General features: G+C 39.1%; 2 protein-coding genes across 6 annotated transcripts in view; one reads left to right on the forward strand and one right to left on the reverse strand.

Moving 5' to 3' along the window:
- Nucleotides 1-20,173, reverse strand: part of LOC121662573 (protein NPAT) — a 24,526-nt gene extending 4,353 nt beyond the window's left edge. The window contains exons 1-16 of one of the 3 annotated variants that reach the window (XM_042023848.1): nt 20,023-20,173; nt 16,791-16,909; nt 15,112-15,172; nt 12,904-12,976; nt 12,386-12,429; nt 11,446-11,676; nt 10,858-10,939; nt 9,670-9,823; nt 9,134-9,225; nt 8,963-9,050; nt 7,122-7,218; nt 6,554-6,685; nt 4,092-5,774; nt 2,762-2,877; nt 2,560-2,668; nt 1,464-1,521 (exon numbers count right to left, since the gene is read on the reverse strand). In XM_042023848.1, the coding sequence (XP_041879782.1) occupies nt 1,464-1,521; nt 2,560-2,668; nt 2,762-2,877; nt 4,092-5,774; nt 6,554-6,685; nt 7,122-7,218; nt 8,963-9,050; nt 9,134-9,225; nt 9,670-9,823; nt 10,858-10,939; nt 11,446-11,676; nt 12,386-12,429; nt 12,904-12,976; nt 15,112-15,172; nt 16,791-16,909; nt 20,023-20,059 (3,176 nt within the window). In that variant the 5' untranslated portion in view covers nt 20,060-20,173. Of the gene's footprint in view, nt 1-1,463; nt 1,522-2,559; nt 2,669-2,761; nt 2,878-4,091; nt 5,775-6,553; nt 6,686-7,121; nt 7,219-8,962; nt 9,051-9,133; nt 9,226-9,669; nt 9,824-10,857; nt 10,943-11,445; nt 11,677-12,385; nt 12,430-12,903; nt 12,977-15,111; nt 15,173-16,790; nt 16,910-20,022 lie in introns of all 3 variants that reach the window. The other 2 variants (XM_042023847.1, XM_042023849.1) reach the window with 2 other exon arrangements.
- A 33-nt stretch (nt 20,174-20,206) lies between these two features.
- ATM (ATM serine/threonine kinase) overlaps nt 20,207-25,821 on the forward strand; it is a 59,983-nt gene continuing 54,368 nt past the window's right edge. For 2 of the 3 annotated variants that reach the window (XM_042023844.1, XM_042023846.1), the window contains exons 1-5: nt 20,207-20,294; nt 22,040-22,140; nt 22,226-22,338; nt 23,573-23,718; nt 24,135-24,299. In XM_042023844.1, coding sequence (XP_041879778.1) covers nt 22,069-22,140; nt 22,226-22,338; nt 23,573-23,718; nt 24,135-24,299 — 496 coding nt within the window. In that variant the 5' untranslated portion in view covers nt 20,207-20,294; nt 22,040-22,068. Of the gene's footprint in view, nt 20,295-20,354; nt 20,484-22,039; nt 22,141-22,225; nt 22,339-23,572; nt 23,719-24,134; nt 24,300-25,821 lie in introns of those variants that run through there. The other variant, XM_042023845.1, reaches the window with a different exon arrangement.

A 25,821-nucleotide genomic window follows, 5' to 3' on the forward strand; every position in this document is an offset into this window, starting at 1 on the left:
TGGAGCTCCAATTCCTAAGAGGCTGCCAGAATATTTTGGACAACATAATCATGTGTGTGCCTTGTACTCTTCCCTACGCATTTGCTGTGGGTGGCGGGATACTGAGCAAGACAAACTCCCTGGGGCGTGGTCTCCACCTGACAATGAGCCCCATTCAAGTCAAAAAGCCACCACTGCACTGTAGTGATGTGGAAAGAAAAATGCTGCTGCTCTGTCAGCTCATACCACTGCTGTCTCTGTGCCCTCTGCCTGGCTTACGCTGCATTTCCAAGAGAAGCTTCAGCATCATTCATCTATGCCTGTAAGAACTGCCTCCCTGCAGATAAACCCCTATGACTTCTAGGAGGAAAAGTCAGGTTTTTGGGATGCTAACTTTGGTACCTCTGAAATGGTAGAAAAGGTCTGAGTTGTAGCAGTTTGTTTTATTTGCACAAAATTTGAGATGAGAGAGAGGGTAGAAAGCGGAAATAAGAAATTACACCTCTTTGCAAAACATACATTTAGAGATAAATTAAAGTTAACAGAAAGCTGAATTGTTGAAGTGGTATTATCCAAGATCTTGCTTCCGTGGTTTTTAAAAAATCAGTACTTTTTGCATGCATCTATATGGTATAACTTGATATACGGTTTGGATTTTTTCATAAACTGACTTTCATGTTCCTGTTTTATCTCCACTTTCCCAACATTTAAAGTGAGTTCTGAATAGGTATGGGGTTTTTTAAAGTATGTGCTATTTTTACAATAAAAGATCATTTTGCCTCTAATATTTCAATGAACTTCTGATCTCCTCCTACACTCTTTTGCTCATTCCAACATCCTTCTGTTTAGGAAGTCCATTAACGGTAAGGAGAGTTACTACTGGAGCCTTGCTTCCTGCTCTCATTTTCCCAACAGAAAACTAGTACCTACCCCCATTAGAAATTATGTTCACCAATACAAAGTTAGCATGCTGTTGTCCTTGCCCTTTTGCATTCAGTTCTCACTTTTTAAATGACCAAGCAGTGTTCTAATCCACACAACTGAAACATAGATGCAGAACCCAATCTAATAAACTCTATTTGATTTGGGTCAGAGAATGGTAGAGGCAATGAGGCTACACTACAAAACCTTGGGTACCACTCATCTGAAAAGAAAAAGCAAAGGTTTTAGACATTTAAATCTCCCAGTAAATCTAAGAGGCAATTCTCCTAGCTTAGACTCCGGCCAAACAATTTTTATTTGACAATTGAGACAGGACAAAATGAAGACAAAGCCATACAAAATTAACAGAGGAACAGTAACAAGACAATTCTAGCACAGGCTGCACCAGTCCCAGCTGGTTTCAATATTCCTAGCAGACAGGCAGCAGGAAAGGGGGTACTGTTTATGTCACTATTAAAAAAAGCTGCTCTCTTCACCAATACTGAATGAAGAAATTCGTGACAGGAAGAAGAAAGCAAGTTTCAATACCTAGCAGTACTGACCTCTGTGTTCGAGGATTTGTATGGTTCAAAGGCTCAGCTACATTTGGTACCAGTTTTCCTGGAACAACAAATGAAGTTTTAATGAATGACAGGTAAATAATTTCACAGTTAGTACAATGACATTTCACCTGACAGAGAACCAATAAAGAAAGACCCAGCAACAAACTCTGCAATATCTTGTAACTTTAAAGTTTACAAATTAGTGTACTAGCAAAGGTCCCCAACTAAGAACAAACAAGAATCTCACTGTCTACACTTAGATAATACATAGCCCTGGCAAGACAAAACTCAAAAATGCACAGTAGGAATTTCCAAGTAGAAGAGAAATAACACAGGGAACTCTCAGTTATCCATCAGCAAGCCAGAATGCAAACTACTATACAATCCACGCTCTTATCTTAATTTGAAATTTCATTCTATTTTCAGTTTTACATGTAAGCCTACTCTTTTTTAAAAAGGAAGATAGGCTAAAGCACAAGGTGTCCTTATAACTCAGTGTTTCTATTTTCAATTATTTTTGTTTACCCCTTTCCAACACCGAGAAATGAACATAACTCCAGTGTTGTTACAATTAACTATTGAAAGAAGCAAGGTCTCAATGAAAAGAATATACAGAAGCATATACCTGAAAGGGCAAAAGGAAAACAGGTAGCAGAGTGCATTTTTTATATAAACATGCAACACTTCTATTAAATATTTTTCCTCAATAAATTTTTGGAACTGCTGACTCTTCTAATATCTTCATTGCTATGTGGCTTGGTTCCAATGGCAGCAGTAAACTACTTAAAACCAACAAGATGAAAAATAACCAGAAACATAAAGAAAAGTAAACTTTTAAAACTGCATGAGAGCCTTGAAGCATTGAATTTTGGAAATAAGCTTGATAGTAAAACCGGAATTATGTTATATGCTGGAAGTTCTTTGTAAACTAAGCAAACAACAGTCACTAACTGCAGGTACAGACCTCTCTCAAGCTAGCCCAGCAGTTGCCAAGAACAGAAGTAGAGGTTTTTATAAAACTTTTTTACTTAGAACTGATGTGTCCTTAGAACCCCCTGCTTTTGTTCTGCCCCTCTCCAGAATGCAAGGCAGGTACCTGTATTAGTCTTGTTTCTTGCTCCAGGAATCTTTTGTGATTTAGGAGGGATGGGAAGCTTTGGGACACTTCCGTTGCACACTGGATTAGCCACAGGCATATGAAGAACCTTGAAAGAATCGAAATATTCTATTACAATTTACCAAAGCACTTCTTATCACTCCAGCTTTAATTCTGAAAATCTTTATTTGGGATATGCTACCTGGCAGGCAGGTGCTGAGAACGTATTTCCGTTTTGTCCTACTACAGAGAGAGGTATCATTCCCACCATTCCTTGCAAAACTGGCTGCACCGGAGATGCAATTATAATAGCAGAACCTAAAAAATACCAAAGTGTTAAGATTGTACAGAAACTAAAAATACTTCAATAAAAGAAAAGCTTCAAGACAGGATTTTTTAAAATTATGTGCGGTCAAACCTGCGGCAAGAAAAGCTCTGGATTTTCAGAAAAGCTTCCCTGTCCTTGCTATAGTTCACTACTAGAAAACAGGGTGAGTGGCAGTGTTATTTTTAGTTTATAAGGAATTCTTTAGTTGAAGTCTGTTTTCCTTTGTAAGAGGTAGCTCAAAATAAAGCTTCAAGTATGATAAACCTTTAATTCAAGGTTTAAACCTTGAATCAAAATGACTTAAAAAAACCAGTAAAAGTAACATTAAATAGCTTATTTAGCTGCTAGATATATGGGAATTATAAAATATGGAAACTATCCCAGCACAGTAATTGAAAAGTGGAAGAAGATTTTCAAAAGTGAAAGAACTGTTCCTCTCTCTATGAAAAAAGCATTGAAGGTAACAGTTGCATAAAGAAATCCTAATGACAGCAAAGGCTGTCACTCTAAGACCTTGCACTGGTCTCTGACCTCAACAAAACGACTACACACAGATTCAAACGTAAATGCAAAAAGTTTTTAGTTTGAAAGAAAGCTGTTTTATAGCTGGTTTTAACATTTCAAACAGCGCTCAAAATTTTTATTGCTGTAGTAATAAAAATGCTTGTGCCAGATTTTAGCTCATGCAAAGAAATAATGTTATACTTTCGTATTTACTTAAAAGTACTTCTAGTGCAGACTAGTTCTTAAAAAATGAAACAAAACCAAGGAAGTAATTTGGGAAGGACTAGATATATCTACCCAGTTATCTAAACTAAATATGTATACATGTAACACAAAGTATTCCATTTATAACAGGAATCGTATTAAAATAAAAACCTGTTTTATTTAGCCAAAGTAGTGGAATCCTTTCCAGTGTAAACCAAAATATGCTTCCTAAACCTAATGCTGCTAAAATTATATAATTTTAGCTTCTGAAATATAATGACTTTTTTTCAAAGCAGACTGGTCAATGACTTTTGCTAGTTTTATTGCATTTCTACTAGCAACTAATACACTAAAAAAAGGTAACTCCTGGATAGTTTCAAGCGGCAGACTGAGCAGTTTAAAAATGGTTTACTTTGAATGCACTTAGGGAAAAGAAAAAGAACAAAACCACTGTATAAACACCACATTTTCAGTAATTTTTTAATAAAGAGATTACCTTGTGGGAAGTTTGGGGAGACAGTCTGGTTTGCTGGAAATGTATTGCTGGATCTGGGAGGAGTCCGCAACTGCTGAACAGCTGGAGCTTGGGAAGCCAGTGGCATAGAACTGCCAGGCAATACAACTACATTTGATGGTGTTACAGCTGCGCCCAAGGCTGCTGGATCAGTCATACAGGTGGCTATGTAAAGGTTGCTTGAATTCCCAAAAGCTGTGCTTGTGGTTGGCATCAGCTGTATAAATCCCCCTTCACTGGAAAGATGAGTTGAACCTGCAACTGAAAAACCAGTGCAGTCTTCATTCTGAGTGTTAACGGAGGTGACCACAGGATCTTTAGGTCTAAGCACAAGAAGATTCTGCTCTGACAGAGCTGAATCCACAGTTTTTTCTGTTTCTTCTGATGTCAGACATTTGGGCAGGCCTGCAGTTTTGGTTGGGGATTTGGCTGGAGATGACAATATTATAGTAGGCAAATTTTCTCCTGTGATGCTGGAAACAGCATTATTTAACTCCGTGTCTGATGCAATAAACGGATCATCACTGATGATGATCTTGAGGGACATTATATTAGAAGGATCAACATCCATTGGTTGACTACTAGAAGATACACTGCTTATACTTTTGGCCTCAGTACCTGACTCATCTGTTGAGGATGCAGTTTCAGGGAGAGGAGAGTGGCATATTTCAGAGGTAGTAAGATTGTTTTCAGTGGATACTACAGAAATTTCTGTACATGCATTAGCACCAGAGGAGAAATATAAATTATCAGTGTCTACTTTTGTAGAAGATGAAGGTTCTTGCATGTCCCCTTGTGTACCCTCTGTGTTTGACAGTCCTGAAGGGAGGTTAAAATCTTTCTTACAAGGCTTATCAAGTGTATGCTGATCATTTGAGTTTTTATTAGAAGTATCAACAACTTCAAGCTGCAACTCCGTTTTGTCAAGATCCGCGATGTCCACTGCAGATCTCGCTGCACAGTCTGCCCGTATGCTCTGGTCCTGCTGGTTAGAGGGGTGGCTGGAGCTCTCCTGTGAAACTCCAGGCAAGGCAGCTGGATCATTGGTTACAGTCTGTTCTTTTCCTGCATCTGCTGATGGGCTAGAAGTGGATGAGTTGTTTTTTCTCAGCAGTGCACTGTGGCCAGGGCTCCCATCAGAAGGGCTTCCAGGAAGTGCTTTTTCAGACAGTGATGTATCTGGTGATAACGGGCATTTACTTCCGGAATCAGTTTTGTTTTCAGTATCCTCTGCCACTGAAATCAAAGGGATCTGTGGAGTACCAGAATGAACAAATTCTAAATTAGGACTAATTTGAGAACTAGGACTTGGTGGGCCTTTTTCAATTTCCATAGCACTCTCACTTTCAGATACTAAAGCAGATGACTCTTTTGTAATGTAAGTATCTGCACAGTGCTCATTACATTTGCTATCAGAACTCTGTCTCTTGTTAGGTTCAGTCAAACCAGGCACAGAGTCAAAAGCAATTTCAAGCTCTCCAATATGTTCAGGAGTAATGGTTGTAAGCACTTCAGGCTGCTTCCTTGGTCTACAATTTCCATGCAGCTGTTCACTGGCTGCATTTTTCTTAGCCATATCATCATCATTAATGCTGGTCTTCAAGGCACATGATGCTTCTCCTAATTGAAAACCTTTACAGGATAGTAGTTCTCTAGAATTATCACCTGTAAAACATAAAATAAACTAGTTCCATAATCATTAGAACAGATGATCCTTTTACAGCGTTTTAGAAATAACTTATCAGTTCAGTAATACCAGTTCAACTGTTTCACGTGAAACTAAGCAGGAATAATGTTACCCATCCTTACATTCAAGTTGAGTGGAATATATATATATAAAATACAGTTACATACACTAGATAATCTGGAAAATCAGTTTGTAAGCTACTGGTAAGTACACACATAACATGTAAATAGCTCAGGTCACTGCATCAGATTTCCAGAAGCACAAAAACCACCTCATGATAAAAACCTCTTGGTTCTATCTCTCATATACTTTCACTAAATACCTGCTACTTGTGGACTGTTGTTAAGAATGGTAAGACAGACTAACATCCCTTTTGTCCAGAGTAAGGCTCTTTTTGTCTATTACTCAGCAGATACATTACAGCATAGAGAGAGAAGATTAATACGGTTAGAAGTAAAATATTCTCTTTATGTGTTCCACAATGGATACTGCAAAGTATCCATTTATATATATTGTGTCTGGTTGCATTAAGGAGCTTATCAAGTACAACTTTTAAATACACAGATGGGGCTACTGTTAAATTTAATAGACTGAAACTCTCTAGCAGACCACGTGTGTTTATATGTTCATGCAATGTAAATGTCCACACAGATATCACCAGTGAAAAACAAAAATTTTGAAAGGTACGAATTGTCTGAAAATACTTTCATAATGAAAAGTTAACAGAGAAATCTTAGAGAAAAAATAAAAAACCTACATCTGTTAGTTTCTTCTGTTCCTAAAGAACTTTCAAATGTTTCCAGGCTATCCTCACCCACCAGGATTTCGTTTTCTACTCCATTCCGACCAGAAATACCAGCAGGTAAGTTCTTGTTTACCTTGCTCTTTCCTATTTTCAAAATAAAGGATGAAGAAAGGTTAAATATGTCATTTTACACATACATGTCATCACTACATTTAAAATGAACCATAGTGTAAAAATCTCCTTATGGTTAATGTGAGGATATCGCTGATCAGACAAACAGAAAATTTTACAAGAGCAAACAAGTATAAACGATCATCCTCTAGATCTAGGGAGTCTAAAATAACAGCAATAAAAGAATCACTGAGCCAACACAAACCCAGAATATCAGCCACAGGAAAATGCTGTACTTTATAGCTGTGTATAAATGTATCTAAGAATCTAATTCTGTATTGAGGGATACCAGTGCCATTTCTCTTGCAGAGGCCTGCTGAATTACTTGGCGTCATCAAGCAATGCTTGGGAAAGCTCATCACTCGGGATGCTTTAGAGTAACAGCACAGCTGAGTACAATGTAGCCTACCATAATCAAACCAGTCAAAGAGAGCCTGGAAAGCTGGGTCTGATTCTGTCTGTTCCAGAATGTCCTGGATAGCCTCTTCTGACATATGAATTTCACCCTGAAAAAAGACATGAAAAACAGAACTGTTAGCCAGTTACTTCCATAACCTAAAAAGAAAAACAAAGAATTGTTTTCTTTTCAGATTGTTTTTAGTACTATTACTTCTGCTCAGCACAGAAATGTAAAGACTAATGCTGGGGAACATTTCTGCCACAAATAGAACATCTGTTAAAAAATCTTAGTGATTGAAGTTTAAGAAATAAGGTTCTCCAAAACCCAAACGTGTCTGTCAGACATTGCCCCCACCATGTGTGTATTGGAGTATTCTCCACACAATGGCCAGCACTAACCAAAAAGGAGGACTAAATCTCAGGCTACACAGGAAACTAATGCACGTGGTATGGATGCTGTGAGCCTGCACAAGCAAACCACTGGTAAAAAAAAAAATCCTCAAATTAACCCTAATTTCTTAGGTTAGAATATATCTAGAAGCCAACACTAACCAAATGAAGTTTTATTTCATATACCCATTACATGTTCTATAACTGAGCCTCCAACTACTTTTTTGTGGAAGGCATTTGGAAAGCACAGCTATGGGACAGCTCTAAGGTTCTTGTTTCAAGCTGACTTGTACCATGGCAGCCCAGGAACAAAATGAGTAGGAGATCCAGTACATACTCAAGTGCTTAAATTCTCCTGCCTTTCCAGAGACCCTCTAAGCACTGTACAACTTTTGATATGGTGGTTTTAAGGGTGGATATTCCATGTCATATCCTTGATTTTGTCTCAGCTACTCCAACCAAACCAAGAAGCTGCTTTATTTCTGCCCAGAAAAATGGAATACAGCCTTTTAGCTCTGTATTTTGACCACAAGTGACCTAAAATCACCAAGCAACAGAAGAACAGCACTTACTGACACCTTTACTTCATAAACAGGGAACTGCCTCTACTCTCCTGTCCTTTTCATGAGGGCTGTGAAGACTGTAATTTCCCTCATTAAAAGTCCTTTTTAATTCTGTGATTGCCAGCTTGAGGCTTGTAGAAGTATGAAGGGAGAACACTACAATTATGTTTAGTTTGCAGAAGCAGAATGCACATTTCCTCCAAAAGCAAGAAAATACTGGATTTGAAGAAAAAACATCATTATTTAGGTTCCAAAATTAATTTCTCTTGCTATACTAAATGATCCATGCTTATATTTGAGCAAATCACAACATCAGATCAGATTAAACATATTTGGAGACAGCAAGATATTATAAATCCTTTTTTCTTCTCTAAGGCTATTGATTAGATCCCCAGTCAGAAGCTGGTAGGCAATCACTGGTACGAAAGATTGAGTGACAAGCAGGCAGCTGGTGCCTGGGAAAGTGGTCTCAAATCCAGTCTGAGTGTAAGGTTACCAGCTAATTACTGCCAGAAGCAATCCCATTCCCTTGGTTTTCGACCCTGCTGCATACTTATGCTGCCTTGGACAGGCACTGGGAATGAATTCAGAATGCTAAACTGGCACAAAATGAGCTCCTGCAGAACATCAGTGTCCTGTCAGCTCAGCTCCTCAAACCTGCCCAGCACCACACAAGGTCAGACTTCACTCCTCTGCAAGGGAAGCTGCGGAGCTGCCCGTGCACAGAGGGGAGCATCAGGGAGGCTCAGCTGTACTGGCAAACAGAAACCAATAAAAAGCAAGGATGGAGAGAGGAGAGAATATCCTCAGATGTCAGAGGTTCAGCATAGTTGCCATAACTGATCATTCTCACATGCCTGGTCTTAAAAACAATGTGAACAGGGCAATCCACACCTACCTGAAGTCCAAGGATTTCATCAATTGAAGTCTCCTGTTCCGTAGGACCACTGTCTGTCTGTTTAGGGGCCTGAGCAACACTGCCATCACTGCAACACGTAAGTCATTAGTTCAAAACTCAAAACCAAATCAAATAAGAATACATATGAAGTTTAGAGGTTCCTTTTATTACCTCCCCAGGATTTTGTTAATGTTTTCAGCGAGCTTCTCCTGAAGAGATTTGTTGCTCAAGATTTTTTCTCTGGCATTTTCAATAACCAGTTGCTGGAAAACAGTTTTGAAGTAGTCAGATTTCTATTTTTAACTTCACTAGAAAAGGAGCATTAATTTCTGACTGACTGGTAAAACTAATTAAAAAATCAATTCAAAGAGAGAAGACTTTTATAACAGAGTCACCTGTGACTGCACGACTTTGCTATGAAAACCAACCCAAAACATTCCTGTACTTCTACTCTCCTGAAGTACAGCAAGGCTTTTTGTGCCTTCTGGTTTCCATTCTCTAAAGAATTACTGTATTCTGTCAGCCTACAGGTATCTCAGCAAAGCAAATAAACCAAGAAAAAACTCTACATAGCCATGTCAAATTTATTGACACACAAGAGCTAGCTCAAATATGAATCAATACATTTATCTTCTAAAGGTAATTTCTGTAGTAACCAAGATGAACAACATGTTAAAAACTAGTATTTGTTTCTTAAATGTAAATACCTTCTGTAGGCATATACTCACTGGGAAGTTACCATCAATTAATTCTTCTAGGGGCTCACTTTCTTTTTCTATTACTGCTTCATCAGAGTCTTGAGAACTTCTAGCTGCTGGAAGAGGTCCAGATGTTGGAATGCTCTTCCTCTTCTGAGATTCACTGAAACATTCCAGGAAATTTATGATGCAGTTTATGAGAAAATTGCAAACAGTAGATCTAATGGGGAGTAAATCAAGTGCTTCTCTCCCTTCTTAGCAAACAAAAGATCTTTATCACCAGAAAATCAACAACATATTGAAAATGCAGTAAAAGCTGGTACTTGTTTTATTAACTTTTATGCATCTACTGTGTCTGACTTCACAGAAGTTACAAATATAGAGACTGTGGGTAAACAGCACAATGGCAAGCTGAATTCCATGCCCACTATTCAGTATTTACTGCTCCTCCGCTACTTTAACTGGCAGTAGCAGTTAATGGATCCTAATTAACGGCAACTCAAAATCAGATTTGGGCATCACCACTGAAAACAAAGACCTCTCCAGGAGCAGTTGTTTCCAAAGAAGAAACCAAATGTTAGGTTCCATAAGAATTTAGATGATTAATAGGAAATGTAATGTTTTTATATGAGACCACAGTGTAGGCTCTTCTGAAAACACCAATCAGCCGTGGCACTAAAATCACTTAAGAAAAATCATGAAGGAATAGGAAAGACTTGGCAAAAAAAAGGACATTTGAATCAGAGAATAAGAAATGCAAAGCCAGAGTAAGAACAGTTTTTACACAACTTCTAGTGCAAATATTAGTATTTTTTCAGACAAAATTTACTCAAGTCAATAGTTCGGCAAAGTTAAATGCATATTTTTATCAGTATTAAGAATTTTCATAATTGAAAAGGACATTTTGGAAGGAATACCAAGTCTCAGCTCCAAGATTTTTGCCTATGTCTAATACTGGAGTAGTGTAAAGAAAGACTGAACACGAAGAAGCATGAGTAGCCTCCTATCAGTCTGATGTTAAGATCTTTGACTTTCTTTTCCTTTGTGAAACATTGCACACTGGCCCCCCTCAGTGGATCTTATACTTTCCACCATTTAAACATTCCACCATTTAAGAAAATTTATACTAAAGGTTAGAACACTGTATAATTTCTAAACAATTAAAAAAAAAAAAACTAAAACCACATCCCTGTTTACCTTTTTCGCCTTCCCGGAGAAAGCAAGTTTGAATGAAGCTTTCGTTCTTGTGATGTTGGAACCTGAATGTGTATGAGACCTCCTGCTTCATAGAGGGAAACAAAAAAAGAAGTCATGATGCCAATACCTTTTCCAGTGGCACTGTTAAAGCACTGCGAGATCTACACATTACTGACTATGTTCCAATCAGTTCCTGGAAAGTCATACAAAATAATTTGGTACTATCATGAAAATGAGGACTGTTCCTTTTAAATATATCCTGAAATAAACATCCACTTAATGTGGATCATCCCTATCTGACAAAACAAGTTATTTGGGTGAGGGTGAGAACACAGAACAGAATAACCACAAATTAATGCACTTCTGATCTCTGAACTCACATTGGGAAGCAAATATGCAAGAGCCACCTTTCTTTTGGGCACTTCTTTTCTTTTAATCACCTGAACCAGTCTGGAGAGCTAGGGGAACAAAGCATGAATTTTCTGGAACTTTTTGGTGGAAGACGATTAGCCCTGATTTTAGACAACTTCCATCTAATAGCGACAGATTTTTCACAGAAAAAAAGGTTTAAAATTTTTTGCAACTTACTGTTGATCTTGTTTTCTTGAGTTTGTGACTGGTTCACAAAAAGTGTATTCAGTCTTGTCTGTGGCATGCTTTGATTTACTGTTGGCCTGTGAAGTACTTGAGGAGGTACAACAGCAGAGGAATTCTGTGGCCCTGACTGATGGGCTATTGACAACAATCCTGAGTTTACAGGAGCTGACTGCTGAAGCATTCTCTGTCTTTTCATTTCTGCAATTCCACTTCTTGTACGTACTGGAAATAAAGACAAGATGAAAATATATGATAAAGGAATTTTAAAAGGTTGCTGATATTCAAATGAAATCTGACAAATTTAAACAGAACACCACCCAATCCAGCGAATCTCATCCGAGAACAATCACTATTTATATCTCACATTCTCTTTTCTTATACAGATTACTCAGTAAAAATACTACAGAGAAAAAATTATTTTTAACTGAAACAATTTTTATTTTTGAGAGTTCATTTCCAGCTTTTGTAATGAAAGAAAAACTCTAGACAGAACAAGTATGTTTTCATATTTTGGTTGGATACATGTCTGGATGCATAAAAAGTGCTACAAGATTGTAACATTTTTATGTTCCCCTTCTACAGAAACTCAACTGCATTATAATTAGACTGGCTATGTTTTTAGCTCCTCTATGAACCACAAATTAAGTTGAGTTGACAGCTTCAGTAGTGAAGCAGCACTTTTTAAACCTTTTAACCATGTAAACTTCCAAAAAGTTTTCAGCAGAGAAAATGCTATATAGAGAATTTAAGCCCCTTGCAAAAAGCTCAGCTTTTCTTATTTTCCTTTCCTGATCATTACAGTAATCCACAGATCACACTGAAGACAACAGACACACACTACTGATGGCTGGAGATGCCCCCTACCTTTTGCCAAAACAGGTAATTTTAACATAAAATCTACTGATCCCATGGAATTGACTCAGTTACTTACTCCTCTGATTAGAAGAAAATCTGAAATCTGAATTCTGCATGCTCCTAAAAAATAAAGCAAGTGACATAAATTAATGGAGCATAATGGAAGCACTCAGCTACAGTGTGACAGTACCTATCACATGGTTAATGTCAGTCTGGTCCTAACCACACATTCCTTCAGAAAAATCCACTGATGGGTACTTTTATTCTTTCCAACAATGGTCACAGATCCTTGAAATAAAGCTTACTGTTTTGTTTTTGATCAAGTAACCACAAAGGTGTAAGATTGTAAAGACTCATAGTATATTGTTTTATTACAGGAAGGCCACGTGCGTGCACCAATGCCCTCCTTATCTGCCAGTCCCACCTTAAAACCTTCAAATGTCTGCTCAGCTATAGACTCTCACATACCCATCTTTCTCACTGTCTCTCAGAGGAAACAAGAGAGCTAAACCATTCTCATACAATGATAAGGGGAGCTGATCAACATAGAGACTCACAGAGAAATGTTACTTTTTTATTTCAAAACTACATTACCTGATCTGAGAAAGTGTATAGTCTAATTTTTTCCACAGAGATGACATCATCGCTGGAACTTCATTTGTTGTTTCTAAAAATGAACCATAAAAAAAATTGATGCCCAAAACTGATATATGTTAAGAAAAAAGTAAATTCACAAGCAAAATCATTATTATGGAGTGTTTCAGACATCACCTAATTTTAGGCGTCTAGCTGCCTTCTTAATATTCTATTAATTAGAGAGCCGTAACTCCTAATTTAAAGAATTTTGATTGATATGGATACAGTTCTCAGTGTTAGAAGCTCAGATGAAACTCAAGCAAATACATCAATGATTATAATTCTCAGTGGAATTTGCACATGGTGTTGACTCCTCAGCAAACACGTGTCCTGGGGTGACTGCATGCTACCGTATTCCCTATCGCCTGCCCTATGCCAGACATGAATCCTGTGCCTTCCTGTGTCTTTAAGCTGTTTCTCAGGAGAGGGGGGAGAGAAGCCAGGCGAATTTTTCAGAGCAGGTTGTGCTCAAGGACACACACACTCCCCTGCGTTCCTGGCTGCTACAGAGAGGAGGAAAGCACCTTCCTGGTTTTTCCTCAGCTCTCAGCTCTCTGCAGCAGGGAAGAGGGTTGCATTCTCTTGATTTTTAGCTAGCTTCTTGTTCATAGCTGGAGCAAGGAGTTTCCTGGGATTTTGGCTTCTCCTTTTTCTCTTCTGGACTGTTCAGCAACACCAGAAAACCACCGGGAGGCCTTACACCATGGCCCAGAGGGGCCCATGCTGAACCCCAGCTCCAGAGAGGAGAGAGCCACACCCACAAAGGACTTCGAATCTACCCAGGTTTCTTCTCCACAGCGAGAGGTTTTATTAGCTAACACTGTTCTTTTTCTGTGCCTGCGTGCACTTTCCTTGTTAAATAAATAGGTTTTTTTTACTTTCCTCTGAGGAATTTCTTTTCGAACCCAGTGGAGGAGAGGCTGCTGAAATCTGCCTTCTAACAGAGGGACATTCATTTCAGACATTTCCCTCCAAATTTGTCTCAAACCAAGACACATGCTAACCTAACACATGCCAACCCCCCCAACTCACTTCTGGCAATGGTATTCATATCCCCAAGTCACTTTTGTGCCTTTGAAAATTATAACCTGGCAGACAGGCCTTTAAAAGTAATAGTTTATTTTATAATGTTACCCAAACAGGCAAAAACATTTGGTCTTTTTGAAGCACAGAACATTAAAAGTGTGATGGAAAAGATAAGTAAACAGTTCAATTTACTAAGTTTTTCAAGGTGCCAAGTACAAAACATTTTGAAGGAAGCATGTGTCTTAGTTACCACTTCTATCAAACCTAGTGTGAAAGGAAAAAATGTTCAGAAATGTTCCATATATTACATGTCTTAAATTGTAAATTTTAAAACCAAGCACCACTAAAATACGATCATACAACACATATCAAAAACCTGTAAGATTTGGCAACATTCAAAACCAACAAATGTTCTAACTCTGTCTTACAATAGTCATACAAAATATTAAGTAATTCTGAAACTATTTTAGTTAGTCTTAAAAACAAGACAAGAAATATTTCATACTATAGAACTCCTCCTGATTATTTCGCAGAATCAGAATACCTTAGGTTGGAAGAGATCCATAAGGATTATTGAGTCCAACTCCCTGCTCCTCCCAGGACTCCTAACTCTAAACCTTGGGACTAGAAGCATTGTCCAGACTCTCCTTGAACTCCGGCGGGGCTCAGTGCCATGACCACTTCCGTGGGGTAGCCTGTTCCTGTGACTAACCACCCTTTCAGTGAAGAACCTTTTCCAAAGGTCCAATCTGAACTTCCCCTGACACAGCATTCCATTTTCTCACATTCTATTGCTGGTCAGCAGAGAGAGATAAGCACCTCCCTCACCTATTGATAGTATCAACAATAAACAGTATAATTTTACAAGCATAAACTAATACATTTTGCACACTTTATTATATCTATATGCTTTTGAGATATAAAAATGCTCACATTTGAAGTGAAAATATCTGCTGGCATATGCAAACTAAGATAATCAATTACTTTTGCTCACTAGATACAGTGGCTGCTGCCTGTGTAATATGGTAACCCTCAAATTTTAGCCTAAAAGGGGGATTACTCTAAGACCATATACCTCTTCCACAAGGAGCCCACAACAGATAAATAAAAATAAAACACCACCGCATCCTGAAGGCTTACCTTTTGTTTTCATGGCTACGTACTCATTAAGAATAGTTGTCAAGTTTTTTCCGCACAGTGACTGGAAAAGAAAAACCACTGATCTTAGAATCTTCACTAGTAACTTCTACTTCATCTGCTGTATCACATCATATTTAAGGAGTTGTTTAGAAGCCTACACCATGCTGACCCTCAGCACAAGGAACTGTACTTGGTAGAGAGTAATCAGTGGAACAAAATGCTATAATGTACCCAAAATCTGAAATGCTTGATCTCAATGTCCAACACTGGTACAGCAGTCAGAGCTGTCTGACCTTCACTCACCTTTGTTATTATGGAATAAAACCACGAAAATTAGGTGATGAACAGCTGTAACAAACTAATGAGTATGCATCATGCTGGAAAACAACATGCACTAAGATGCAAACATGAAGAGAACCTGTCTGAAACAAAATTTTTAACAGTCACACAGAATTAACTTTCTTATCATGTTTACTTGTCCTGTTATTTTAGGTGACACAAAGACACTATCATTTGTTGCTGTCTTGTTCACTAGTGGGAACTCTACAAGACATGACAAATACAGCCCTTTATTGCAAGTATTTGAGCTGCAGTAAGAATTTTGTCTTAGATACTATGATATCACTTTCCTGTGAATAACAGGAAAACTATTTCTACTGAAAAAAGGATGATAATTAAAAAGCTTTATTAATCGGAATAATCTATTTACATTTAGGTTTTTTAATTTTTCCTGGCCACAGGTTGGTTCTCAACTCCCTACCACCAAAGAACAGATGACTAAACACCTGCAAATAAAATAAGTTCCAAAGTTTGTTTTGAATAGGTGCATCAAGAAGGCGCACCTTGGATCTCAGAAAAGACTTCTACGCATTTTGAATACTGTGGACAAAATCCCAGACCATGAAATTAACTAATATTCTAGAAGAATGAAACAGAAAACATGAAGAAGACACACACATAAACACTAAAAGATTGATACGTAGCAATACCTAAACCCTGTAATTTATACAGTATAGTGAAAATCCCATTTTGTATATATGTTAAAAAGGCGAACTATCTAATTACGCTCTAGCTCTACACACATATCTACAGATGTGGCTACACACTGTTCATGCACACCCAAAATTCCACCCATCACCCAGAACAATGCAGATGATACTGAACAGAGAGGAAGCTGAACATAATTTTTGTCAATAAAATTTGGTAGATTCAGATAAATCTGAAGTGCCTTACCTAAATATTTCATATGTACCTGAAATGAAACATTATTGGCTCTCATGTCTAGAACAGGAAAGCCATCTTCAGTAAATTACAAAAGCAGCCCTGAAATCAATAAAACCCTTGTGACAACACCCTTCCATAAATCAACCTCAAAGCTATAGGGCAGACTAAGCATAATACACTGAAAACAATTTGCATATTTTGTCAATTTCCCACTTAAATGTTTCTTAGCAAGATTAAATACTAGAAACTGAATAACTGCTAATATCACAGGGGTGTTTGCTAAAAACGCCCAGCAAATCAAACGAAAAACCAAACAACCCAAAAAGCACAGGGGACAACCTAACCACACATTTTAAGCAGCATTTGAGAAGTAATTGCTACAATGAGAAATCCCCAATATTCTTTTCCATAAGTGCAAGATAATGTAACTTTCTGCTGTGCAAATACAAACTCACCAGCAAGCAGGCTGGAATAAAACCATCTTCTGTACAGTGCTCTGCATATTCTTTCAAATCGGAGCTTTCCAGAATAAATTGGTGGCAGGTAGCTTGAAGATTTTCCTGTTGCAAATAGCCTGCAACAAATCAGATGGAAAATTTTGGATTTTATTCATTACTTCTGCTCAATAGGTATCAAAGCTGCATACAGTGTTGGAATAATCAGATAAAAATTTCTGTGTAACAAAAAGAAAGTGAAGTTATTTTGACAAAACATGTTCCTACAAGATATTTAACAGTTAAAACTGAGAGCAAAAAATATATATTGGAATTACACTGTACTTACAAAGTATTCAAGACTGGAAGTGAAATATGCAATATGAACAAATTTTGGTTTATCTTTAGTACAGACAAGAAAATAAAAGTTCTTGGCTCAGAAGGCTGACAAACCCTCATATGGGCTGAACCACCCTATCTGATACTTCAATGGAAATCTACAATATTTTGTTAGTAAAATTCATTGCTATGTAACAGTAATTATCCACACATTGTACTGTTTCCAAAGAGGTAAAACCTGTACAGCTGCCGACACAGTATGTAACATTTATTAAAAATACTGGCATTGTACAAACATTAATAACAGAAAAAGGTTTTTCCCCTCACAGTAATTTTCATTCAGGATAGATGTATTACATGCAGCTTGTGCTCCATACACACCCTAAGACTCAGTAGTTACCGCCACAGGAAATGGAAATGTACTCACAAAGCTTTCTTTTCCAAAATTCCATTCCTCATCAAATATGTTCTGCTTTAATCAAACTTTATAAACCTGCTTTAATCTTCAAACGCCTTAAACACTAAGACATAGAAATAGACCAATCTGAATGAAGGATTCTAGAGCAAAGAACCACAAAGAAAATGTTTCTTCTTTCTTGCTCTTAGCAGAGCTTAACATGAAATGTTTTAAAGAAAGCATAAAACATGTGCCTAGTTATGCAATGCAGGATATATATATACACATTATCTATTTCAATAGACCCCCAAGATGGTCCACCTCAGTTCATGAATGCCTGCAGAAAAATGTGGCCTTTATGTTTAAATGAAGACAAATGTCTTTCAGCAGATCTGAGTATAAGCTGAAGAGCACAAATCATATTTGCAACATGCAAGCCCTCGTTCAGGTCTTCAACAGGTAGGCCAACTTGAAAGTTAAATACTTTGGGAAAAACCACTGTGAATTTAATCACTATGTATGAGCAGGCCTATCTGACAGAAAACATTAGGAGTGCCTGTGGAAAGGACTGTCCTGATTAATTTTTCAAATACATTTTTCTAGAAAAATCTCAAGCCACAAATCGCTGGAAGCTGAAAGCAGGAAGCAAAATATTATATTATATGATTATATCCCACTGTTGTCCAGGCTGGAAGATGGGCTTTTAGGCTAGGTGGAGCTCTGATCTGTGCTAGTATGACTGCTCTTAAAATCAAATTCACCTGAACATTTACTCAAAAAGTTGCAATTTTTCCTTCTTGAACCTACTACTACAGTACCGCAAGGGATGACTGAATGCTCATGTACAGACACGTTTTACATACACCAATTTCTTGGTAATAAAGCATTCCAAAGGCTAAAAATGCCTGTGCAGCTGACCCAAACTGCTTGTGCACACACTGTATAATGACATAAGAGTATGTGGTCCCTAAGGTCACCAAAATCAAATTAAAGGCACAAAACTTGCCGTATGTTTTGGACATACAGAAATTACCCAATATTTTGTTCTATCTTAAGGAATGTCACTCACAGTACACATTCACTCTATGAATTAGGAAAAGATAAATGTACTTATGCATTTTTCCATGTGTGAGCTCAGCTTATCATTTTAGTTTTGTTTTTTAAACAAATATTCATCAACTTTCACAGCACCAGAAAGATTTTTGGAAGGAGGTTGGGGGAGAAAGGTGGAAGAGCTGCACCGGGAAGTCTGTTTATATGCTGAAATTCACAGACGCCTCAGAGAAGAGGAATCCCTATTAGACAAGAGAAATAGTTACAAGGAATATCCTGTTCTACAACCTTAGGTTGCTCAGAGGTTTTCCAGACATAATATGCGCTTCACACCACAACAGACACAAGATAGGACAGAACATCCTCAGCGCACAGGATGTTGCCAAGGTTGTGTACTACGTCTGCAAGTCTCTGGTACGCACACAAGATAAGCATTCCACCTGGAAACTTGTAACTTCACCAGTTTTGTTTGGAAGAGTGCAGTGAGATCTCCTTGTATGATTTCAAATCTTCTTTTACAGTGAATGGAGTTTCTAAAAATCCTCTATTACTTCACAGTAATAAAAAAACCTGCATCTCTTACTAGCCTTTTTTCTCAAGACAATAGCAAGGAACATTTCAGGTAGTATTTAAAAATAAATTGTGCTGGAGGAACACTGAAAAAGAGATTCAGCTTCAATGGCTTTGGATTCAAAAAAATTATGAACAACTGAAAACTGAATCTCACAGGGCAAGCTGCCAGGAAATCTTGGCAATCTGTGCCAATAGGTATTTATGTGTGGGACTTAAATATGTGGCTCGTATTTTTGCTTGCCATCCATTTGTTCTCACCTTTCGCAGTATCCAAATAATCCAAAGCATAAAGTCGTTTGAAAAATTCCCTGTCTGCTGCCGATGTCCTGAACACACTAACGCTGTGCTTTTCACAGACTCACCACGCCTAAACTTTTAATGCACCCTCAAAGGTGGGGGAAATATGGCCGGAAAGAAAAACCATCTGACCCTTATCGCAGCCTTCCCTGGGATTTCTGGCCACCCTTGAACTCCTCCTGTAATCAGGAACTGATTAAGCACCGCTCAGCAGCTCTCAGCCTGCAGATGGGCACCGGAGACCACCACGTTTCCTTGGACTCGTGAAGAACCCGAGCCCAAGGCACGGCCGGGGAGCGGCCTGGTCCCTCAGGACCCGAATCTCTCAGGAGCGAGCTGCGTTCGCTGCCCGACACAGGCCGGGCCGGAGGGCGGCGGGGGCCAGCCCGGGGGCTGCCGGGCCCGGGATACGCCCGGGCAGTGACAATCCCAGGCTGGGGGGGACCAAGAGATGCTGCCGAGGGTCAAGGGCGAAGCCGGCTCTGTATCCCGCCGAGCCTCGGGCGGCTGACAATGCCCGGCAGAGCCTTCCCAGCGCGGCCGGGCTTCCGCACTTCACCCATCCCTCGCTCCTTCCCTCCCCGGCTCACTCACCCAGCACCAGCCGGGCCACGTCGGACGGCAGCAGCATGGCCCGAGGCGGAGCGGGGCACGGGCGGGCGCAGCTCCCCGAGCGCAGCCGGCCGCCCCGCCACCCAGGCGAAGGCGCGGAAACTCCGCCAGCCAGCGCCGCGCCCGGCCCCTTCCGCCGGAACCCGCCGCGGCCGCTCATCCGCTTCCAGGTCCGCCCGCAGCCGCTGCTTCCACACGCGAGCCCCGCTCCGCTCCGCGCCGCCGGGAGCGGGGCTGCGTGCGCCCCGGCCGAGGTGAGGGGCCCGGGTCCGGGCGGGGCGGCCGCGGCCCCGGGTGCTGAGGGGCGGCTCGCGGGCTGCGGGCGCGGCGGCGGCCCGTGGTTGCCGGGGACCGGAGCTGCTGCACGGCGCTGCGTGTCCGCCTGTGCTGGGGCACCTCGCAGCGGCTTAGCCAGCTCCTCTCTCCGTGATTCGTGTTATTTGGTACGCCTTCCTTCCCTTGTGTAATTTATGTAGGGGGTGAAGGTGGCCGTCATGTGCTAGTTGGAAAACCGTGTAACTAAGAAGTAGTAGGTGGATTCATTCTTGGGAATTTTCAGTGCTGCTGTTACGGCTGTTGAAATACCAACAAGTACAAACGAGAGGATTGGCGTCTTCCCCTTGAATGCCCAGGCCCTACAGCAGACGACTCCTGTTGCCACAGTTTCCGATCAAGCACTTCAGACGCCATTAGTGTTTAATAATTTCTTTCTGTTTCGTTTCCAGCAAAAGCAGCAAGTTTGCTGGGTTGGGTTTATTTTGTTCCAGTGCCCAACCACCAGAGGGACAGAGAATGGTTGAGCATTGGCCCATGGAAGTGGTCGCAGCACCAACCTGCCAGAGTTCAAGAGCTGTTAGAACACTCTCAGGCGTATGGTGTGATTCTTGTGTCCTGCATAGCGCCAGGAATTGGACTTCGGGGATCCTTGTGTGTCCCTTCCAACTCAGGATATTCCATGATTCTATGAAACTAGTAAAGGAGCACTTAATTTAAATGAGTGCAGTTGTACTGTACAGGCAGCCTTCACACTTAAAATGTTTTTTTTTCATACACATTTATCAGTCACCAAACCTCTGATCATACTTAGTTTCAGCCTGATCTTGATTGAAGTCAAAGGAAATAAATGCAGTCTAAGACAGTAGATATTTAAAGTTTTGCTTGTCTAAATGGCTGTTTTTATATTCTCACATAAGCAGTCAAGACGCAGTGCTGTGCGTCATGGTTGCCTGTTCTCCGTTGCTTATTACAGCAGCTGCATATGCTTAGAGTTACTTCCAGCTTGTGTGATCTGTCTTTACCAAACAGGGTTTCCCTTGGGTCTGCTTTAAAGGTGTAAAAGTAGAAGCATGAAAGTTATATAGAATGTCATGGCTGTGATCTGCAGCAGCATCATTTTATGTAATGCAAGGTCTAGCTAATTCCAACCTCTGTTGAGGAAGAAGAGGCATAATTTTAAGTGATTACAAAAGGAAAAAGTTGGTTTTTTCATATGACTGATGTTTAATCATCCTTTGACATGTTGAGTGCCCCGGGGATTTGTCAGCAGATAGTGCATACCCTATGAAAATGTCCAATGTGAGGGAGGAAGAGCATTTTCCAAGTGCTGCCTTCTGGCAGCGTCAGGTTAAGAGAGCTACTGAAAGTTAGTGCTGCTTGCCAGAATGTATTCAGCTCTGTCATTCTTACTATAACTGCACTCCCAGTTGTCTGCCCAGCTCTACTCAGTTAGCACTCATAAAAAGGGAGGAAGTCAGAGCTGTGTGAAGGGGTTCTCTGCATTTATTCCGTGACTGTTGTCTGTGGGAACAGATTATATTGACGCGAAACTGCTTCAGTTTTGCAAACAGTAAGACTGACCCAGACACAAATGAGATTTTCAGTGGAACATTGAACATCGTGGTTCTGTTTGATACTGGACTTTCAGTATACTGCAATCCCATTTCTTTTACTTGGCTGTGTGTTCAATAATTACTGTTTTATCTATTTCTTCTGTCTGCAGATACAAATGACTCTTCTTTAAGCTGAACCATGAGTCTTGCATTACACAATTTGCTTGTTTGTTGTCGTCGCCTTGAAAATGAGAAAGCTGTGGAGCGAAGGGTAACAAGTTTTCTTTTGGGGTGTGTACCTCAATTAGCAATGAAGGGGATCATAAAAAATTATTCTTCTTGTAATACATTTTCAGAAAGAAATTGAAAATTTCAAGCGACTTCTCCGTGACTCTGAAACAGTTCTCCAGCTGGACCGGAATTCTGATTCTAAACAAGGGAAGCAACTCAACTGGGATGCTGTGTTTAGGTAGTTTCTTGGTTTTGTTTGTGAATGGTCACAATTTGCTTAAATGGGACATCATTCTTTTGTTTGTCAGGCCTATTTTAATGGTTATCTTTCTGGATATTGATTTAGACTCCTTGTCAGCTTGTAAACAAGACATTACTTATCTTACTCTCTAAAGGAAGTCAATTTAAAATGGACAAAAGTGCTGCACTTAACACTTGCAGAAAACTGCTAGGAAACTGATCATTAATTGGGTAGATGCTTTTTCTTGCCAAAATAATAGTTACTTTCTTTTATTGAAAATTATCCTTTGCATCTAATTTTCAGTGTACAGTTCTTATGTAGATTACAGATAGCTTTGTTAAAGTTTCTTGTGTTGCTGAATTCCTCAAGACACAGTAGAAGGACTGTGACATGAAGTAAAAAAGATGTGCTGAGGTTTGTAGAGGCTAATCTTTGATGCAGACTGCTTCAGGTGTACTATAAGATTGGACTAAGCATGAGTGTGCTAAGTTCTTACAGCAGCTTGAACCAGTGTTAAATTCATGTTAAAAGTTTATGTGAATTATTACTTTTCATAGAATGGTGTCTGGTGAGCTTTCCATTGTGTTTTTTAGTTGGAGAGCATTGGAATAGTTTTTGTTTCACACGTGTACCAAAAGTTTCATAAAGAGTCTTTGATAAATTTTGTATGTTGCTTTAGAGGCAGTAGTATATTAGAAATACACGGGAGAAATACAAAAATAGAGACTCTAAACTGAATTCAAATAGTAGGCCAGAAAATCTATAACACTTACAGTGACAAAGTGAAAGGTTTAAGTTATTCATAAATTGAAAATATAATCCATGTATTAACTTTGACTGATAAAGAAATAGGATTTGAAGGCTTTCCCCAATAAAAACAATGATAAGTACTTCCTACTATTTTGTTTTATAATGTTCCAGTATAAATAAAAAGACTTAGTATTGCTTTTTTTCCTAATTTTGACTTGTATGTTTAGCATAATGCAAAGTTTTAAGGAAGGTTTGGTCCCTACACCAAGTTGCTTCTGGGTTATCTTTGAAACTTACATCTCCTTTTATAGACTGTTTTTGTCATGCTTGGACTGTAGTATATTTCAGTTGGTTTTCGTCTTTGATCATTAGAATAGTGAGAAAAACAGGAACTGACATTTTAGGCTAAAAGAACATTTTCCTATTTTACTTCAGTCATAAGTGAGCAGATCCTTGGTTAATATCTCTTTAATTTTTGAAGTGTCTTGCAGAAATATTTTCAGAAAGAGCTTAAAAACCTGCAGCTGACAAAACCAAATGCATCTGCTTCAACCCAAACTACCAGACAGAAAAAGATACAAGAAGTTGGAAGTTTGGTCAAATACTTCATCAGATGTGCTAATAAAAGTCAGTAATACACATTATCATGTAGTTACTGGTTTGGTTTGGTACTTTGCTTTCAACTTTGAATTTTTACTTTGAAGTTAAGTTACCAATGTAGGGTTCATCTTACTTGCTTCCAGATGTTTACTATTTAATGTGAATCAGTGCTTTGTGCTCCTTTTCTGCCCTTTTTGATGTTCACAGTGCCTTTTTCTAATTACTCAATGTGTTTATAACTGATATACCCTCCCATAGGTAATTTATATTTTAGAAACAGTTTAAGATGAGATTTCCTAATAGACTGTCTCAGAACTGTAGATTTTGGGGTTCTGTTGTTTTGGTTTTTTTTTTAATTAAGTAACATTTATAAACAATTAATTACAGATTTATTTGTTAGAATTTGAGTTAATTAAATAGTATCATGTTGTTTCTTCATGTAGGAGGACCCAGGCTGAAATGTCAGGAACTTCTGATTTATGTCATGGAAATTATAAGAGATCCAACAAGTTGTGCTGCTTACGGTTCTGACTGTAGTAGTATACTCCTGAAGGATATCCTCTCAGTAAGGAAATACTGGTGTGAGATATCCCAGCAGCAATGGTCAGGTAACATTTTTGAGCCTACTTAGAAATGTCTTTTCCTTTTATAGAAGCATGTCCTAGATGCGTTTTAATTCGTTGGATGCCTTGTTGTGTGAGGTAGTACACAAAATATGGAGTAAAGCAGTGTCAGCCTTGAGGGCTTACACTTGAAACAAAGCAACAAAGATTAGGAATTGATTTTTTTTTCCTTTCTGTGTACTGTTTGTCTATTGCTTGCTGAAACATGTACTTATATACAGTACAGTATGTATGCATGGTCTGCACAGAGCTTAACATGTGTAACAAATCCATGGAATGTGTGTGCTGGAGAACACCTCAGTAGAAGTGGTGTTGGTGTGCAGTTGTTTGCAAGTTATTAAGAACAGGCTGGTGTAGTTTTGATCTAGTTAATGTATTACTGCTAAATTTTATTATCTGAGTTTTTCTGGCTTGTGAAATCCTAAAAAAACATTGAGTCGCTATATGCACATATCATACATAAAGAAAAACTGAAAAACTTACGATTTAAATAGGGGGAAATAGATGTAAAAGTTGAATAATGATTTAGCATGCAAGCCGAACTAAGTGGAAATGCAAAGATAATTTTTCACTTTTCAGGGGATTGGATTTGACTCCAAGACAGTTAATTTTTTCAGCATGGAGAAGAATGTTTATGTCTTCTGAATTATCTGACATGTACTAAGCTCTCAACTCACCTATTTTCATTTACTGATGTAAAAGAAGAGTGTTTTGAAGAGAAAAAAAGGGTATTAGAAATTTTACGGTCCAGTTTGTTTAGTGTTGTGTGTGCAAGTGTGGAGAAAGTTTAAAAGTACTGTCTTTATTTGCATAGTGTAGTGCTTTGAAGTCAGAGTTTGGATTTCTGGAAATGCTCTGCTCTGTAACTTGAGTAGAGGGGCTTAATTCATTAACTACAGAATAGAAATAAACCTGCAAAGAACTTGGAGGAGGGGTCTGGTGGTACTGTGCGTGAAAGGGGAGGCAAGAAAAACTGCTGAAGGTTGGCAAAGCAGAGTGACTGAGATGGAATCATTTAGGATGGGAGATTCCTGGAAGTGTCTAAGGCCAGGTTGGATGGGGCCCTGAGCAACCTGGTCTAGTGAAAGGTGTCCCTGTCCCCACAGCAGGGTTGGAACTGGATGATCTTTAAGGTCCTTTCCAATCCAAACCATTCTGTGATGCTGTGATTCTACGTGGTTGGGTAATTAAAGAGCCTGAGGGTGGGATCGCCAAAGTTAAATAACTTGGTACAGTTTGGCAATGGAGATAGAACTGGATGATTGAGGAGGAAGCTGGAACGGCATGGGGGCCCTGCCTGAGACTGGGAGCCAATGAGGTGCGTAAATGACAAAGTGCTGTCAGCCTGCAGCTGGGATAGAAAGTGAAGGCAGGGACTGATCCCATCAGGAGGCTGGAAGCTGGAGTTCAGAGCGGTAAACAGGACAGAAGGAATGGGTCAAGAAGCCAGGGAGGTTGAAGACAGATATTGAAGGATTTGGAGAAGGGAAACTGAGGCTGAGTGTCA

This window comes from Corvus kubaryi, unplaced genomic scaffold, assembly GCF_017639235.1.
Source record: "Corvus kubaryi isolate FWS band 111438036 unplaced genomic scaffold, C.kubaryi_AGA036_p1.0 37256, whole genome shotgun sequence".
In the NCBI taxonomy this organism is placed as follows: domain Eukaryota; kingdom Metazoa; phylum Chordata; class Aves; order Passeriformes; family Corvidae; genus Corvus; species Corvus kubaryi.